Here is a 16,085-nt window from a genome sequence, read left to right as displayed (position 1 = left end):
AGAGAAACATATTATTGTATACTGTTTTGAAATTAGTTTTGTGTTTAACAATATACATTTCATTTTCTCTTTAATTGGAAACAATAAATTTTAAAAACTGATCATTAATGCAAGGAAGCAGATGACTGATCTTTCTGGAATTGTTCAACAGGTTAGGTTGGATCACAATGGAAAATTTTCTAATGCAGACCTTCAAGGGGTTCATTCTGAGAACGGACCAGTTTTGGTTGAAGAAGTTGGAAGGAAGTATGTACTGCTCTTCAACTAAGGCATTTACTGTCTTTTCAACTTGCCTAATGTAATCATGAGCATTTCAAAATGGCTTTGTGCATTTTCAAATTCACTTAAAGGTGTTGCCTATGTGTAGAAATATTTGTTTAGAGCTTTTGAAAAATAGAGTTTAAATTCAGTGTTTTGCATGATGATATAGTTTAAATAAAAAGAAAACTCATTTTGCCCGTTACGGTTTAAAATTTGCCATTCTTCACAAAGGCAGTTTGGGAAATTGACTTTTTTATAACTATAAAGTGGGAGCTTTGGAGGACAGAGATCATATTCATTCCTAATATTATTTGGTACTGCATTGCATGTAATTAATTTTAAATAAATGTCAGACGGAGTAAAATTTTATGGTAGATTTACAATGTTACTTTAGAATACCTTTTATTTTAGTTGCTGCTGCCCTTATTAGAGATAAAGATAGTAAGTCAGACCTAAACTTTACTACGGAAAACTTCAATCATACATAAATGTCAGGAGCATAGGGCAGTGAACTCTAATATACCATCATCCTGGTTCATCAGTTAACAGCATTTAGCAGTCTTTTCTAATCTATTTTCCCTAACCCTTTTTAGAAATGGAATTGGAATAATTCAAAAAATCCAGATGTTATACCATTTCTCATAGACATGTAGGTACTTTTATGTGTCTCTAGCACAGTAAGGGCTCCTGCCTCTCCCCACCTGAATGACAGTACCATTATCACGTCTAACAAATAGCAGTCATTCCTCAAATCTTTTGCTTCGATTGTGATTTAAGGCCTTTTAGTCTTCTGGTATTTTTGGGTTTGAAAACATGTTTTTGATTTATGTTCTCTTTTATTTATTAGAATTACATCTGGGTTGCTAAATGGCTTTGTTTGTACTTTATTTTTAATATAAGAACTAAAGCTGGAAATTTTTATGTAAGTTACAAATAAAATAGCTATGCTGAATACTTAAGTAGATATTGTTACTATTAGCATTTTAAATTATTACATGTCTTTTCCTCTCTTTTGAAGGCACTCACCGAAGACCCTCAAACCACCTCCCTCAGAAAGCTGGAACACAGTGTCAGGGAAGAAGATAAAAAAACCTACCCCTTCTGGACAAAATTTCCATTCTGGTAAGAGCACATCAAGTTATTCTTTTTTGGGGGGAGGGGTAAAGATACATGGCATTGTTGATCATAGGAAATTATGAGGTATTTTTGGATTCTTGTCACAGATGCAGATTATAGAGGGCCAAAGAATTCAAGCAAGACAGTAAAAGCTCCATCAGCACTACCTCCTCGACTCCAGCACCCTTCGGGAGTAAGACAGCATGCATTCTCTAGTCATTCTGCAGGATCACCGTCTCAGAAACCCTCTAGTGAGCACAAGAATCTTAGCAGGACACCTTCACAGATCATAAGGTAAGGGAGGGGCATTTTATTTTATTTGCCACATTTCATGCTTTTAGTTATAGAATAATATTAAAAGTATTGTTGATAAAATACTATGTGAGGATTTCAGTTCTTCATAGTTCTCTTTAAAGAAATAAAGTAACTTTGCAGAGTAAGTCATCTTTATTTTTTTATTTATTTTTTGTCTAAAGTTTTACATGTGTCTCCCTTTTCCCCAATTGACCCCCCCCGCCCCCATTTGTCTCTGGATCTTTTCTTGTTAATCAAATGATGTTGATCATTATATTCCACATATGAGTGAGGTGATGTGATATTTATCTTTCTCTGACTGACTTATTTTGCTTGGCATAATGCTCTCTGGTTCCATCCATGCTGTTGCAAATGGTAAAAGTTCCTTCTTTTTTATAGCGGTATAGTATTCCATTGTGTAGATGTACCACAGTTTTTTCATCTACTCATCTGCTGATGGGCACTTAGGCTGTTTCCAGATCTTAGCTATGGTGAATTGTGCTGCTATGAACATAGGGGTGCATATATCCTTTCTGATTGGTGTGTCTGGTTTCTTGGGCTATAGTCTTAGAAGTGGGATTACTGGGTCAAATGGGAGTTCCATTTTTATCTTGTTGAGGAAACTCCATACTGTCTTCCATAGTGGCTGCACCAGTCTGCATTCCCACCAGCAGTGCAGGAGGGTTCCTTTTTCTTCACATCCTCACCAGCACTTGTCATTTGTTGATTTTTTAAAATTTTAATTTTTTTATTGATTTCAGAGAGGAATGAAGAAGGAGAGAGAGAGAGAGAAACATTCACAATGACAGAGAATCATGGATCGGCTGCCTCCTTCAAGTCCCCTACTGGGGATCGAGCCCACAACTCAGGCATGTGCCCTTGACTGGAATTGAACCTGAGATCTTTCCGTTCACAGGCCTACTCTATCCACATTCAAACCGGCCAGGGCTGATTTGTTGATGATAGCCAGTCTGACAGGTGTGAGATGGTATCTAGTTGTTGTTTTGATTTGCACCTCTCGGATGATTCATGACTTTGAGCATGTTTTCATATGTCTCTGGGCCTTCTGTATGTCCTCTTTAGAAAAGTGTCTATTTAGATCCTTTGCCCATTTTTTGATTGGATTGTTATCTTCCTTTTGTTAAGTTGTATGAGTTCTCTGTAAATTTTGGAGATTAAACCCTTATCAGAAATGTCATTGGCAAATATGTTCTACCATGCAGTGGACTTCCTTGTTGTTTTGTTGATGGTTTTGTTTGCTGTGCAGAAGTTTTTTATTTTGATGTAGTCCCATTTGTTTATTTTCTCCTTAGTCTCCATTGCCCTAGGAGCTGTGCCTGTAAAGATATTGCTGCAACATATGTCTGCTATTTTGCTGCCTATGGAGTCTTGTAGGATTTTTATGGTTTCCCATCTTACATTTAAGTCCTTTAGCCATTTTGAGTTTGTTTTTGTGTTTGGTGTAAGGTGGTGATCTAGTTTCATTTTTTTGCATGTATCTGACCAAATTTCTTTTTTTTTTTTTTTTTTTAAATATATTTTATTGATTTTTTACAGAGAGGAAGGGAGAGAGATAGATAGTTAGAAACATCGATGGGAGAGAAACATCGATCAGCTGCCTCCTGCACATCTCCCACTGGGGATGTGCCCGCAACCCAGGTACATGCCCTTGACCGGAATCGAACCCGGGACCCTTCAGTCCGCAGGCCGACGCTCTATCCACTGAGCCAAACCGGTTTCGGCATATCTGACCAAATTTCCCAGCACCATTTATTGAAGAGACTGTCTTGACTCCATTGTATGCTCTTGCCTCCTTTGTCAAATATCAACTGAGCATAATGGCTTGGGTCGTTTTCTGGGTTCTCTGTTCTGTTCCAGTGGTCTATATGTCTTTTCTGGTGCCAGTACCAGGCAGTTTTGAGAACCGTTGCTTGGTAATATAGCTCGATATCTGGTATTGTGATCCCTCCAACTTTGTTGTTCTTTCTCAGGATTGCTGTGGCTATTCAGGGTCTTTTTTTTATTCTAGATGAATTTTTGGAGAGTTAGTCATCATTATTTTTGAATAATTTTTCCCCCCCAATGATTTGGGAGATCTTAGCCAGGTCTTATTCTGGCACTTAATAGTTGTCTGGTAGTTTGTTATAAGTTAAATACTGAATTCCAAATGGCATTTCTAATTTCTTGGAGGGTGAGGATGTTTTCCTTTATATAGGAACTTACATCAGTTAAGATGGTTGGTTTACTTTGTTCTAATAACTTTGTATTGTTTGGGTTAATGTGTCTAATACCAGATGGAGCTACAAGTTGAGGTTCATGTAATGATTATCAGCATTCTGACTGAATATACAGACACAGGTGAACTTCAGGGTCATAATTTCCTGTATTATGGATTTTATTTTTTTCTTAATCTGCCCTTCCATGGAGTAGTTTATATCCCTTTAAAGGAGCTTTATTTGAGAAGGTGTGTCTTAAGTGGAGGCTGTTGTTTTCATGAAAATGTGGCCATGTCTCTGGGCACTGCAGCCCTTCTAGGTGACTGACCTGTGCCTCTCTCCCCTATTATCTGAACAGCTGTAGCATCAGCTTATGTGCTTGACAAGTTCTAGTCTTTAGTTCCTTTATTTTTGGCATTTGGGCATTTCCCTTTCTTGGGATATACTTAACATTTTTTTCATTAAAGATCGTTTATATAACATAACATCTTCAAGACAATTGTAGGTTCTTAGGCTGACATGTTACTATTACTGTGTTAGTTTCCTGGGGCTGTTGTAGCAAGGTACCACAAACTGGGTGGCCTAAAACAGCAGAAATTGATTAAAATTCTGGAGGCTAGAAGTCTGAACTCAAGTTGTTACTAGGGCCATGCTGTCTCAAAGACTCCAGGGTAGAATCTGTTCCATGCATCTCTCCTGCTTCTGCTGTTGTGTGTAGCCCTCTCTGTGCAGGGACAATCCCGGCCCATGTGGGTGCCCTCTCCCAACAGACAGAATTTGTGCTTATTAATCAACTAGTTATGGATGAAGTCTGTTGTTTGGATATTGACCAGACTCCACTAGCATTTGGTGGCATCTAACTCAAGGCAGGCAAAGTACCTAAGAGATCTGACTTATTTTGAATATAGACTTTGGAAACCTAAAAATGTGAAGTAAACATAGGAAGGTCATAGGTAGAAATGAATTTTATTTTTTTAACAGACTGGAAAAGAAGCATTTTTTCCCCTTGAATACAAGGAAACTCTATACTCTTCAGTGTCTTGAAGATTAAAAAAGAAAATACACATGGGCTACTAAATGGCTAATTTGAAATATACTTTTGTTTACCACAAACAATTTATATCCAGTATGTTTCTGCTGTTGAATCAGTCCTATCTCCTAGGCATTGGTAGAATGATCAGACAGATATGAAATGTCTCTAGCCTTAGGATCAGTTTCTGCTTTGTGTGTTAGCTGTATATTACTTGGTATATGAAACACGATGGCAGAAGGCAGTAGGTAATACATAGACATGAAGCTTTAGAGAATGTTTGCCATTGTGATTGATTACATAGAAACCTATTTGTATTTGCAGTTAGTATGCCTTCTCCACTGTATCTATGGAGTGGATTTTACTATTATATTAAAAGAAATTTAGAGACTGCTGATGATCAAATATTTAAAGTAAGATTTAAAAAAAATTAAGTCTAGAATTTTATAGTTAACAGTCCCCTGGATTTAAGCCCATTAAAGTTTATCTTTCTAATGTTCAACACATTAGTTTTGAATTATTCTACTTACAGAACAGAATCTTTTTTTGTTGTTCCTTTTTTTTAAATTAAATCTTTATTCAGATTATTACAGTTGTTCCTCTTTTTTCCCACCATAACTCCCCTCCACCCAGTTCCCACCGCACCCTCCGCCCTCACTCCCCACCCACTGTCCTCATCCATAGGTGCATGATTATTGTCCAATCTCTTCCCGCACCCCCCACACCCCTTTCTATGTCCCTGATTCTATTACAATCACCAGTTCATACTGTTCATCAGATTATTTATTCACTTGATTTTTAGATTCACTTGTTGATAGATGTGTATTTGTTGTTCATAATTTGTATCTTTACCTTTTTCTTCTTCTTCCTCTTAAAGGATACCTTTCAGCATTTCATATAATACTGGTTTGGTGGTGATGAACTCCTTTAGCTTTTTCTTATCTGTGAAGCTCTTTATCTGACCTTCACTTCTGAATGATAGCTTTGCTGGATAAAGTACTCTTGGTTGTAGGTTCTTGGTATTCATCACTTTGAATATTTCTTGCCACTCCCTTCTGGCCTGCAAAGTTTCTGTTGAGAAATCAGCTGACAGTCGTATGGGTACTCCCTTGTAGGTAACTGACTTACTTTCTCTTGCTGCTTTTAGGATACTCTTTTTGTCTTTTGCTCTTGGCATTTTAATTATGATGTGTCTTGGTGTGGTCCTCTTTGGATTCCTTTTGTTTGGGATTCTATGCGCTTCCTGGACTTGGAAGTCTATTTCTTTCACCAGGTAGGGGAAGTTTTCTGTCATTATTTCTTCAAATAGGTTTTCAATATCTTGCTCTCTCTCTTCTTCTGGCACCCCTATAATTCGGATGTTGGTACGCTTGAAGCTGTCCCAGAGGCTCCTTACACTATCTTTGTATTTTTGGATTCTTTTTTCGTTTTGCTTTTCCGGTTGGGTGCTTTTTGCTTCTTCGTATTTCAAATCTTTGACTTGATTCTTGTGATCCTCTGGTCTGCTGTTGGGAGTCTGTATAATATTCTTTATTTCAGTCAGTGTATGCTTAATTTCTAGTTGGTCCTTTATCACAACATCGAGGGTCTCACTAGATTTCTTGAGGCTCTCACTACATTTATCAGCAGTCTCACCAGTCTTTTCGAGGGTCTTACTAAATTTATCAGTGGCTTCTAGACAGTTCTTTAAAGACCTTAAAAGTGTGGTTTTGAACTCTATATCCAGCAGTTTGCTTTCCTCCATTTCTGTCATTTGTGTCCTGTTTCTTTGTCTCCGCATTTTTTATGCTTCGCTGTGTCGATAGAGTGGCTTTCTGTGCTAAGTGTCCCAATTACCTGAGGTAGACACTCTTGGTGCACCCCCTTGTGGGCTTTGTGCACAGTCTTGTTGTAGTTAAGCCTTGATTGTTGTAGTTATCACTGGGAGGAATTGAACTCCAGGCCAATTGGCTGTGAGAATCAGCTGTGTCTGCAGTGGGAGAACTTCTGTGCTGGAGACACCCCTCTGGGGCAAGACTTGCTTCAATGGGGCTTTGGTGCTCACTGAGTCTGCCCCCTGAGTGTGTCCTTTATGGTTCCACGGAGCTGCAAACTGGATGGTCCCACTCTGACCTCTGGGCTTCCTGGCTCCTGGATCTCTAGGGAGGTGCTAATCTAGCCTTTGCCTGAGGCTATCCAGCCAAAGCCTCCCTGCAGGGCTTGGGCGGGGCGGGTCCCACGGGATCAATAGGGCGGGATTAGCAATTATGGCTGCTCTCAGTCTTGCCCTCAGAGGCTCTGCTTCTCAGTGTCCCAGTAATCGCTGCAAGCCCCAGGGAGAGAAAGCTGCCCTCGGGTTCTGACCGATGCCAGACAGTCCCACTTCTCCCGTATGAGTCTGGGTCCCTAGAGACTCGCACGGAACTGGAGCTCAGAGCCTGAGACTCCCTCCTGATTGAAAACGACAACCGTGCCCTCAGCCGCCAGCCCGCTCCGCAAGCACCTCCGCACCTTAGTATTTTACTTCCGCACTGCGCCTCCTCTGAGTCTCGGTATGCTTTTCTCTTTCCTTCTAGTTGTAGAATTTCCACTCAGCCAGCCTTCCTGTGGTTCTGGATGATGTCCGTTCCGTCTTTTAGTTGTATTTTTGAAATGGTTGTTCGAGGCAGCAAACTCCAGTGTTTACCTATGCCGCCATCTTGGTTTCGATATTTCTTGTTATCCTCCAGAATAGAATCTTAATGTTAGCCATGAGATCCCTCATGACCTCTCACCTTTCATTTCTTTCTCATTTGTCTCTTTCTTTGAAAAAAATAAAAGTGTAATAAAAACCAAGCAGGGTTGCTATTTGTGGTTGCATTATGTGAATGCTGAAAATGATAGTAATATCATTGCTGAATATTTTTCTTACAGTTAGGTGCAAATAGGGAGGATTTGGTTCTCTTTGTAGTGGGTGAGGATAAGATGTACGGTTTTGGTGACAGGATGGACATGGTTTAAGGTTGTGTTAACTTTCCAGACTCCTGGCATTTGCTGAGTCCTCTTTGGAGTCTTCTGTGACTGGGGTTTGAGAAGGACTGGTCAAAGATTATGAGGGTCCATTTTGCTCCCCTGCTTTTTCCCCCCCAGTACTGTTGGGGTTACATTTGCCCTGTTGGAATTAGGGTGTGATTTTTAAGTGGGACTATCTGAGGGCAAAGTGGCTGTTCCTTATTTCAGATGTAAAAAAATCACTTCCCACTTTTGTTCGGATTATATGTTCAGATTGTGACAACCTATTTTTCCTTTAGGTTTTGACTTTTCATTTCACACTGTTGTGAAACTGTTAGACATGGTGGAAATAGTATTCATATTGCCTGTAATTACAAGTCATACAAAATCAATAGGAATGTGTTATAGGCTACTAAGTTGTATTCATGAATTTTTTTTCACCCTTGTTTGACCAAAATTATACTGAGATGTGGTTAGTATCTAGCCTGGCACATTTTAATATTTCTTCTTTCTAGCTTTACATCTCCCTTGGTGGTATCAAAAAGCAGAGGATGGTCCTGTTGTTTCCTTTGATGTTGCCCTTTACTTAGAGAAGTAGAATGCTTTTGAGACCTAAACTAGTAACTTTCCCTTTCTTTTGAAAGTGAATTCTTATGAAAGTATTAAAATGTGGGGTAAAGAAATATATTCAGTACTTACATTTCTGCTCTGATGGAAAGGAAAAAAAACCCCTCAATTATTTCTGTATCACTTTTTTTTTCTACCTTTCCCTATTGTAAGTTTATCTTCTTGATTCTGTTAATGTAGCGTGCATGATGCTACAGGTTGCCAGAAGGTCTATAGTCACTGTGTAGCAAAATTAGTCAAATATTTGTATTGACAAAACAGGTTATTTTATTTTAGGTAGTCAATACATTTGTCTTTTTTTTGGTGACAAAAATGTTTTATTTAACAGAAAACCTGATCGCGAGAGAGTTGAGGATTTTGAGCACGCCAGTCGAGAATCTAATTATTTTGGCCTCTCCCCAGAAGAACGCAGAGAGAAGCAAGCTATAGAAGAATCTCGATTACTCTATGAGATTCAAAACCGAGATGAACACGCTTTCCCAGCCCTTTCTGTATGTATAAAAAGAGATTTTAAAAGTTATTGGTTTGAAATCTCTCCTTAATAGAAGTTAACTCTTGAACAACATGTGTTTGAACTGTGTGGGTCCACTTACAATGCAGGTTTTTTTTCAGTAACTACGGTTGGCCCTCTGAATTACCCTGATTTCCCATCTGCAGATTCAACTAACCACAGAATCTGTGGATGTGGAAGACTAACTGTGTGCATTCTTTTAGGTCATTTTATATAAGGGACTTGAGCATCCATGGATTTTGGTGTCTGTTTGGAGTCCTGGTACAAATTCCCTATGTAATACTGAGGGACACCTGGAGCTAAGTTTTTGGGGAGTTAATCTATAAGACTAATAATTTGTAAACTGAAGGGTACCTTGCCCTGGCCGGTGTGGCTCAGTTGGTAGGGGCATCATCCCGTATATCAAAAAGACATGTTCCTGTCAGAGCACATGCCTAGGTTGCTGGTTAGGTCCCTGGCTCTGGTTGGAGTATGTGCAGGAGACAACTGATTGACGTTTCTCAGACATCGATGTTTTTCTCTCTCTACTCCCACCCCCACGCTCCCTTCCCTTCTAAAAATCAAAGAAAATGTCATTGGGAGAGGATTTAAATAACAAAAAATAAAAATAAACTGAATGTAATCGTCCCTCCTTTTCATGAGGAATGTGAAGTCTAAAGATATTAGTTGGTGTTAGAGCTGAGGCAAGTAAATTGGTTAGCTCATTTCTAGGTTAATATTTTGAATTAAAATATGTTGCTAGCCAAAGTAACAAGAAACATCTATGTTCAGTTAAGCTACATCTATAAAATCAGAAAGTCTTTTCAGTGTTCCTTATTAAACACACCAGCACCTAAAATTATATATAGTAAGAGCTGCTCAGTGTTTGCTGTTGGAGGTGGAAGTACATGGAATCTGGTGTCTTTGCCCTTACTCTGTGTCTGACACTGGGCTGTGATGGATGCTTCTCTGATGAAAGAGATGGTCTCTATCTTTAGGTTTCTTTTTCTTTTTTTTCTTTTTTTAAATATATTTTTATTGATTTCAGAGGGGAAGGGGGAGGGAGAGAGAGACATCAGTGATGAAAGGGAATCATTAATCGGCTGCCTCCTGCACGCCCCCTAATGGGGATCGAGCTTGCAACCTGGGCATGTGTCCTTGACCAGTATTGAACTGAGACCCTACAGTCCACGGGCCAAGGCTCTATCCACTGAGCCAAACCAGGTAGGGCTCTTTAGGTTTCTTAATTATTTTGGTGGAGTCAGAAGGGAAAACAGTTCTCATGTAGAGTGAAGTCAGTGGTCTGTGAAGAGGGTTCATTGGCAGGATAGGGAAATGTGATTCAGTTTGGGACACTGGAAACCATGGTCTTTTAAGTACTGGAAAGTGGTACTAAATGACATGTGATCCAGAATGTTGGTTGGACATCTTTTCTCAACAATAGATTAAACAAAATGAAATGTTACAGGGGCTTCCCAGTATACCAATGTAAAACATTAAATAATGTCCCTCACACTCAATTATCTGTCCACTGGCCTCTGTGGAATCTTTTTAGAGGTGTGAGATGCTTGGTTGAAAGCAGCTCCTCTGGACTGAGAGTTCAGTCTGGCATAGGGTTTGGAGCTTAGGAATTATTGGAAAAAGTGCCCACATCCATATGTGAATTAGACATGGGTTGTGTGTTAAGTATATTTATCTTTATGTAACATGTTATTTTCCCATAATATTTAGATTTAAAAAAAGGCACAAATCAGTTAAGCTTGTATTCATAGCTTTTTGTCCTTTTTCAGTTAGTGAATGGTAAGAATATGACTACTGTACTGTAGGAATACAATGTGAAATTTTTGATTGTCAGAATGAAGTCATGCTCATCATTTTTAGATTACTAGTTGGCAGTTGGAATCCTGTTTTCTAGTAAACTCCTGTCACAGAAGGCTAAGATCCTCTTCTCAGCTCTGTGCAGTATTTACTTAGTACCAGAACAGGAGAGGATCTTCAATGATAATTTAGCTTGAAAATCTGACTTACTCCAGTCCCTTTGTTACACCAATTACAAGGTTAGATCTCATGCAGAGCTTACATGATTTGCTGAGGGTCAGTAGCATTTCAGTGAAGAACAGTCGCAGTGCACTGTATCTGTTAATTTGCACTTCAGTATCTTTCCCCCCAAAAGGACTGTGGCTCTATAATAGCTGTTTTTGAAGGTTTCTATGAAGGGTGCTTGCTATTTGTGCAAATAATGAAAGTATAAATTACAAGATGAAAGTTTGGTCAGAGCAGCTTTCCCAAATAAGGATACGAAGAAGTGTTAAAATAATTTAGGCCAAAGGTCTGTCTGATTGCCTAATACTTAGACTTATTAATAAGCCTATAACTGTAGAGGACATAATTAAATATGAATCTTAGGTCTTATTTTTGGAAGTATAAAGACATGGCTATGAATTTTGAGATTTTGAATCAGATGTACAAAGAGTATATTTATGGGTAAATCTTTAACACAAAGTGTTGGGTTTTGTTTTTTTGAAGAGCTCATCAGTCATTCAGTCATCTTCTCAGAGTAGCAATCCATGTGTCCAGAGAAAATCATCATATGTGAGTGATAGAAAAGGAAGCAGGCGGAGAATGGATACCGAAGAACGAAAAGATAAAGGTATGTTACTTCGTCATTTGAAAGCATGTACTGGAGTTCTGTGTCTGGTTTAAAGTCATCCATTGGGAAAAGAACCATTTTAAAATCATTGAGCAGTTTAATGTCATATATCTCACTGTTCTGACTCAGGCTAACGCTCCTCTTAAATAAATATCATTCTGAAAACTGTATTTTCACTGACTAAACATGATGCAAATAGTACTTTTGGCTTTCTTTATTTTTATGTTTTGTTTTTCTGTCTTCAAAGTGGCTGATGCTTTCTTTCTTTTTTTTTTTTTTTTTTTTTTATCTTGATCTGTTACAGACTCTAGTCATGGACATACTCACCTGGATAAAAAACCTGGGCCAAGCACATCAGAGGTAAATATTTTAAATACTAATTGCATCTTTTCATTTTCCTTGTAACATTGTGATAATAATATATCAGGAAGAAGCAGTAGGAGATGATGACTTCATTTGATAACTGTTAGGGAAGTAGAAAAGTAGAGAAAAAATGGGGAAAAGATAGTAGTGCTTGAGGAGAATACACTCACAAATTGTAACCATTTCTTGTAGGGTACATTATGATGACCTTTCTGAATTGGTGGGAAATAGCTTTTCCAATAATCTATAAGTAGATTGAGATTTAAAAAAAAATATCCACCTGAGGATATGTTCATTGATTTTAGAGAGAGGAAAGGAGAAAAACATTGATGTGTGTGAGAGAGAAACATTGATTGGCTGCCACCTGTAAGTGCCCGACCAGTAATTGAACCTGCAACCTTTTTGGTGCATGGGACGACACTCTAATCAACTGAGCCACCTGGCCAGGGCAGTAGGTTGAGGTTTTTAAAGGAAAAGTGTGCTCTTTGAAACTACGTCCCCAATAAAAATGTCCTAGTAGTTTGATATAAAGATGTGCAAGCAGTATTACTATCTGATGAAGACCAGATGTAATTGAAAAAGAGACAGTTGAGAGGGTTCAATCAGGTGCAGGTAGAGTGAACAATAAAGGCAACCACTATGATCCTAGAATGTGGGTGTTTGAAATACAAAATTATGTTGTGTTTTTTTCTTTGCTTCTAAAGAATATTAGTGATGATAAGTGTGCAAGAATTTCATCACCATCAAAGTCAAAGAAATTAGAGTGCTCACCTCCTGCAGAACAAGTAAGTACATTGTTGCATCTTACATAGAAGGCTCCCTTCTCTTAGCTCTGTATTTGATAACATTTAAAAACAGAAAACATCTATACACAAAATGGGAGGCTATATTTTAACATCTTAATTTGGATAGCTGTGATTTTTTATAATGCTGTTATTTAGAATGTTCCCAGTTTCTATGGGGTATTATTTTTAGATATACTATTTTTTGGACATAGAAGTCATTCTTCTGAATTGATTTTGAGTAATTTATATTTGGTGGGTTGGCTTGAAAATTTGATTTTTGGAAATTTCTACTTTAAAAACTGTTCAGTTGTCTGCATTCTTAACAGTTATTTTATAGATGGTAGGGAATGTAATGGTTAGACTGTACTAAAGAGATTAGAAAAAAAAATGTTTAAATAGCCATATCACCAACTTTTGAATTTAATGATGAAGAAACCTGAGTTCCAGCAGGCATTTTGATTCTTGGTCTAATACAGGCGTAGAGAAAGGTTGTAGTCTTTGCCTTTCAGTTAACAGCCTTATGTCAGTTAGAAAGCATATTCAGTTTTGTGGCATGTCTTCATGTGAAGAACTATTCTTAGTAATTCATGAATTTCAAAGTGATTTCAATGGTTTTGCTTCCTTGCCTTAAAAGCATTGTGTTCAATGCTTCAAAGTTTGTTTCTAACTCTGCCAGTGACTTCTGTGACTTTGGGCAGGCAGTCCCTGGTTAGGATCAGATTTGTTTGTGTGGGATTTTTAGCCACTGTGCTTTTTTTCTTTCATTTATAAAACCAGAAAAACCATTTATATAGAAGCTGCAGTAGAAAGGTAGGCAACTCAGAGTACATTTGGTGGTTAAAATGAACTCTTATCTCTTTCCACTCTCTCTCTTTGAAGAAGCCAGCAGAACATGTGTCTTTGTCAAATCCAGCTCCCCTTCTGGTTTCTCCAGAGGTACATCTAGCTCCTGCGGTGCCTTCTTTACCAGCCACTGTGCCAGCCTGGCCAAGTGAGCCTACATCTTTTGGACCAACAGGTTAGTTACTAGTTTTAAATATCCAATGACCCATCCAACATAAGCTTTCCAAGTTAGAGGCTTCAAATGCTCGAGTGAGAGCTTGACCTCAGAGTAGGGTTAGATATATGGAGCCTCTTTTTGCAATCCTCTGCTCTTCTCTGCTTCCAGTGTGGAATTCATTTGAGATATGCCCTCAACATCCCAGGAGGAAGATGTGAGCTGGTTATCTCCACTGGTTGCTTTGGTTGCTCAGCACTGACACCAAAGTTTCATTCCCCATGGACCAGTTCTAATGACCCTCATTGAACTCTTTGCCAGGCTCTGTGTACATATGTTTGTAAGAGCTACACTCAGACCACATTGATGCAGAGCTTGTTTCCTGGGTTCATTTTCTACTGTATGTCAGGAGGGTCCCTGGTTAATAGAACATTCTTTACTTTTTAGCTTAATGTAAACATATTTGTAGAAAATTATTTTCATCTTTTTATAGTTTTTTATTTCTTTTCTTTTGTAGGTGTCCCTGCTCAAATCCCTGTTTTATCAGTGACACAGACCCTGACCACTGGACCTGATTCTGCTGTGTCCCAAGCTCATTTAACACCCTCTCCAGTTCCTGTGTCAATACAGGCAGTTAACCAGCCCTTGATGCCTTTGCCTCAGACACTGAGCCTTTACCAAGACCCACTCTACCCTGGGTTTCCTTGTAATGAAAAGGGAGATAGAGCCATTGCACCACCTTATTCACTGTGTCACACTGGGGAGGACCTGCCTAAAGGTGAGCTGCTTTTCCAAGTTAAAACTGATTTTATTTGTCATGTACTGATACAGGTTCAGTGAGAGATATAAGTAGAGGTCAGAGGTCATGTTGTCATGTTAGTCTCTACTTGGGGAGGATAGCAGAGGTTTGGCTATTAGTCACTCACTCTCTGCTTCAGCTTGTGTTTGATTGGATTATGTTTTTTTATGTGTTTGGTAGCTGCACCCTGATCTCTACACCCCCCCCCCCCCCGCCCCCCGTCATTTTTTAAAAAACTGTTTAAAACCATTTTGAATTAATAACCAAATAACTAAACATTTACTGACTTTTTCCATCACTAATTACTTCATGAAAAAATTATAGGGAACGAATATAATAAATAATAGCTGTCATTACAGTACTACATGCAACAATATATATATTTTTAAAAGAATTCTTTTTAAATTTGCCTGTCCCCTTTTCTTTAAAGGTGCAAAATTTCCTAATTCTAGAAAAAGTAATGCAATGACTGTCTATATGCTCCCTATCTGGATTTTTGTGGATACTTTTGTTTTATTCAGTGGCTTGATGTTTGAGTCTGTGAGTAAACTGGCTAATGTCAAATGAATACCTTAGCTGATATTATCCTATTAATCTTATGTTAGTAATGAGTTAGGTTTATGTTGGCTTTACCTTTAACCTCCAACATTTTTATTTCATAATATTTTAAATCCCACGGAGAAGTTGAAAAGGAAATACAGTGAACACCTGAGTTTCCTTCACAAAGAGTTAATTTAAATAAGATAAAAATCTCAATTTAAGGTATTTTGGAACTTAGATGTAAGTAGCATAGACAAAGTATATTGAACCTGGAATTACCTTATAGAAACAGAGCCTGGTTTTGGTTATATTAGTTTTTTTTCCATGTTTTATAGCACAGGCTAGAGAAAACAATTCTAGTAGGTAAAAATGTCTTTAGAACTATATATTGTTTGAGAATAATGAAAAAAAGCTTTAGAATGTATAATTATATTGAGTGATGATTGTTATTTATTTTCAGATAAGAACATTCTTCGATTCTTCTTTAATCTTGGTGTAAAGGTATTTACATTTTATCATTTTAAAATTATTTTCAAGTAAACAGATTTAAATTCTTATTATTTAATTATCCTAAGAGTAAATACCCTAAGATTTACTAAATCTCATTATCTTCAGTACTAGCATTTTCAGAATTGTGCAGTATGTTTCTATTTGGTGGTGATTGGCGCTCCAATTTTTGGTTGCTTTTCCTTTTAATGGGCAGTGATTTAACCCTGTGAGTATGTTCAGGAGATGCTTCTGTCCCTGGGTGGCCTAGTGGAAATACCCTCACTGAGGGATTAAGTGAGCCATCTGGGTTTGAAATTCTCCTCCATCACTTTTTAGCTGGATAGCTCTGGACAAGTCATTTAATGTATCTGAGCCTAGCTTTTTGAATTTATGGAATGAGGGTAGCATTCTTCGACTTGCCTCATTGTTTAAAGTTTCAAGGAAATACCATGTAAAAC

The 16,085-nt window shown here is 38.0% G+C and overlaps 1 protein-coding gene across 6 annotated transcripts in view; it reads left to right on the top strand.

The window, feature by feature from the left end:
- OTUD4 (OTU deubiquitinase 4) overlaps window positions 1-16,085 on the top strand; it is a 40,492-nt gene that overhangs the window by 18,503 nt on the left and 5,904 nt on the right. For 5 of the 6 annotated variants that reach the window (XM_023754744.1, XM_023754734.1, XM_023754752.1 and 2 more), the window contains 10 exons: window positions 152-246; window positions 1,280-1,383; window positions 1,485-1,671; window positions 8,843-9,005; window positions 11,531-11,654; window positions 11,959-12,014; window positions 12,722-12,802; window positions 13,682-13,820; window positions 14,317-14,577; window positions 15,599-15,639. In XM_023754744.1, the coding sequence (XP_023610512.1) occupies window positions 152-246; window positions 1,280-1,383; window positions 1,485-1,671; window positions 8,843-9,005; window positions 11,531-11,654; window positions 11,959-12,014; window positions 12,722-12,802; window positions 13,682-13,820; window positions 14,317-14,577; window positions 15,599-15,639 (1,251 nt within the window). The remainder of the gene's footprint in view (window positions 1-151; window positions 247-1,279; window positions 1,384-1,484; window positions 1,672-8,842; window positions 9,006-11,530; window positions 11,655-11,958; window positions 12,015-12,721; window positions 12,803-13,681; window positions 13,821-14,316; window positions 14,578-15,598; window positions 15,640-16,085) is intronic. The other variant, XM_023754737.1, reaches the window with a different exon arrangement.

The sequence above is a fragment of the Myotis lucifugus genome, unplaced genomic scaffold (assembly GCF_000147115.1).
Source record: "Myotis lucifugus unplaced genomic scaffold, Myoluc2.0 scaffold_1, whole genome shotgun sequence".
NCBI classification, from domain to species: domain Eukaryota; kingdom Metazoa; phylum Chordata; class Mammalia; order Chiroptera; family Vespertilionidae; genus Myotis; species Myotis lucifugus.
This window is presented reverse-complemented; position numbering and strand designations above follow the sequence as displayed.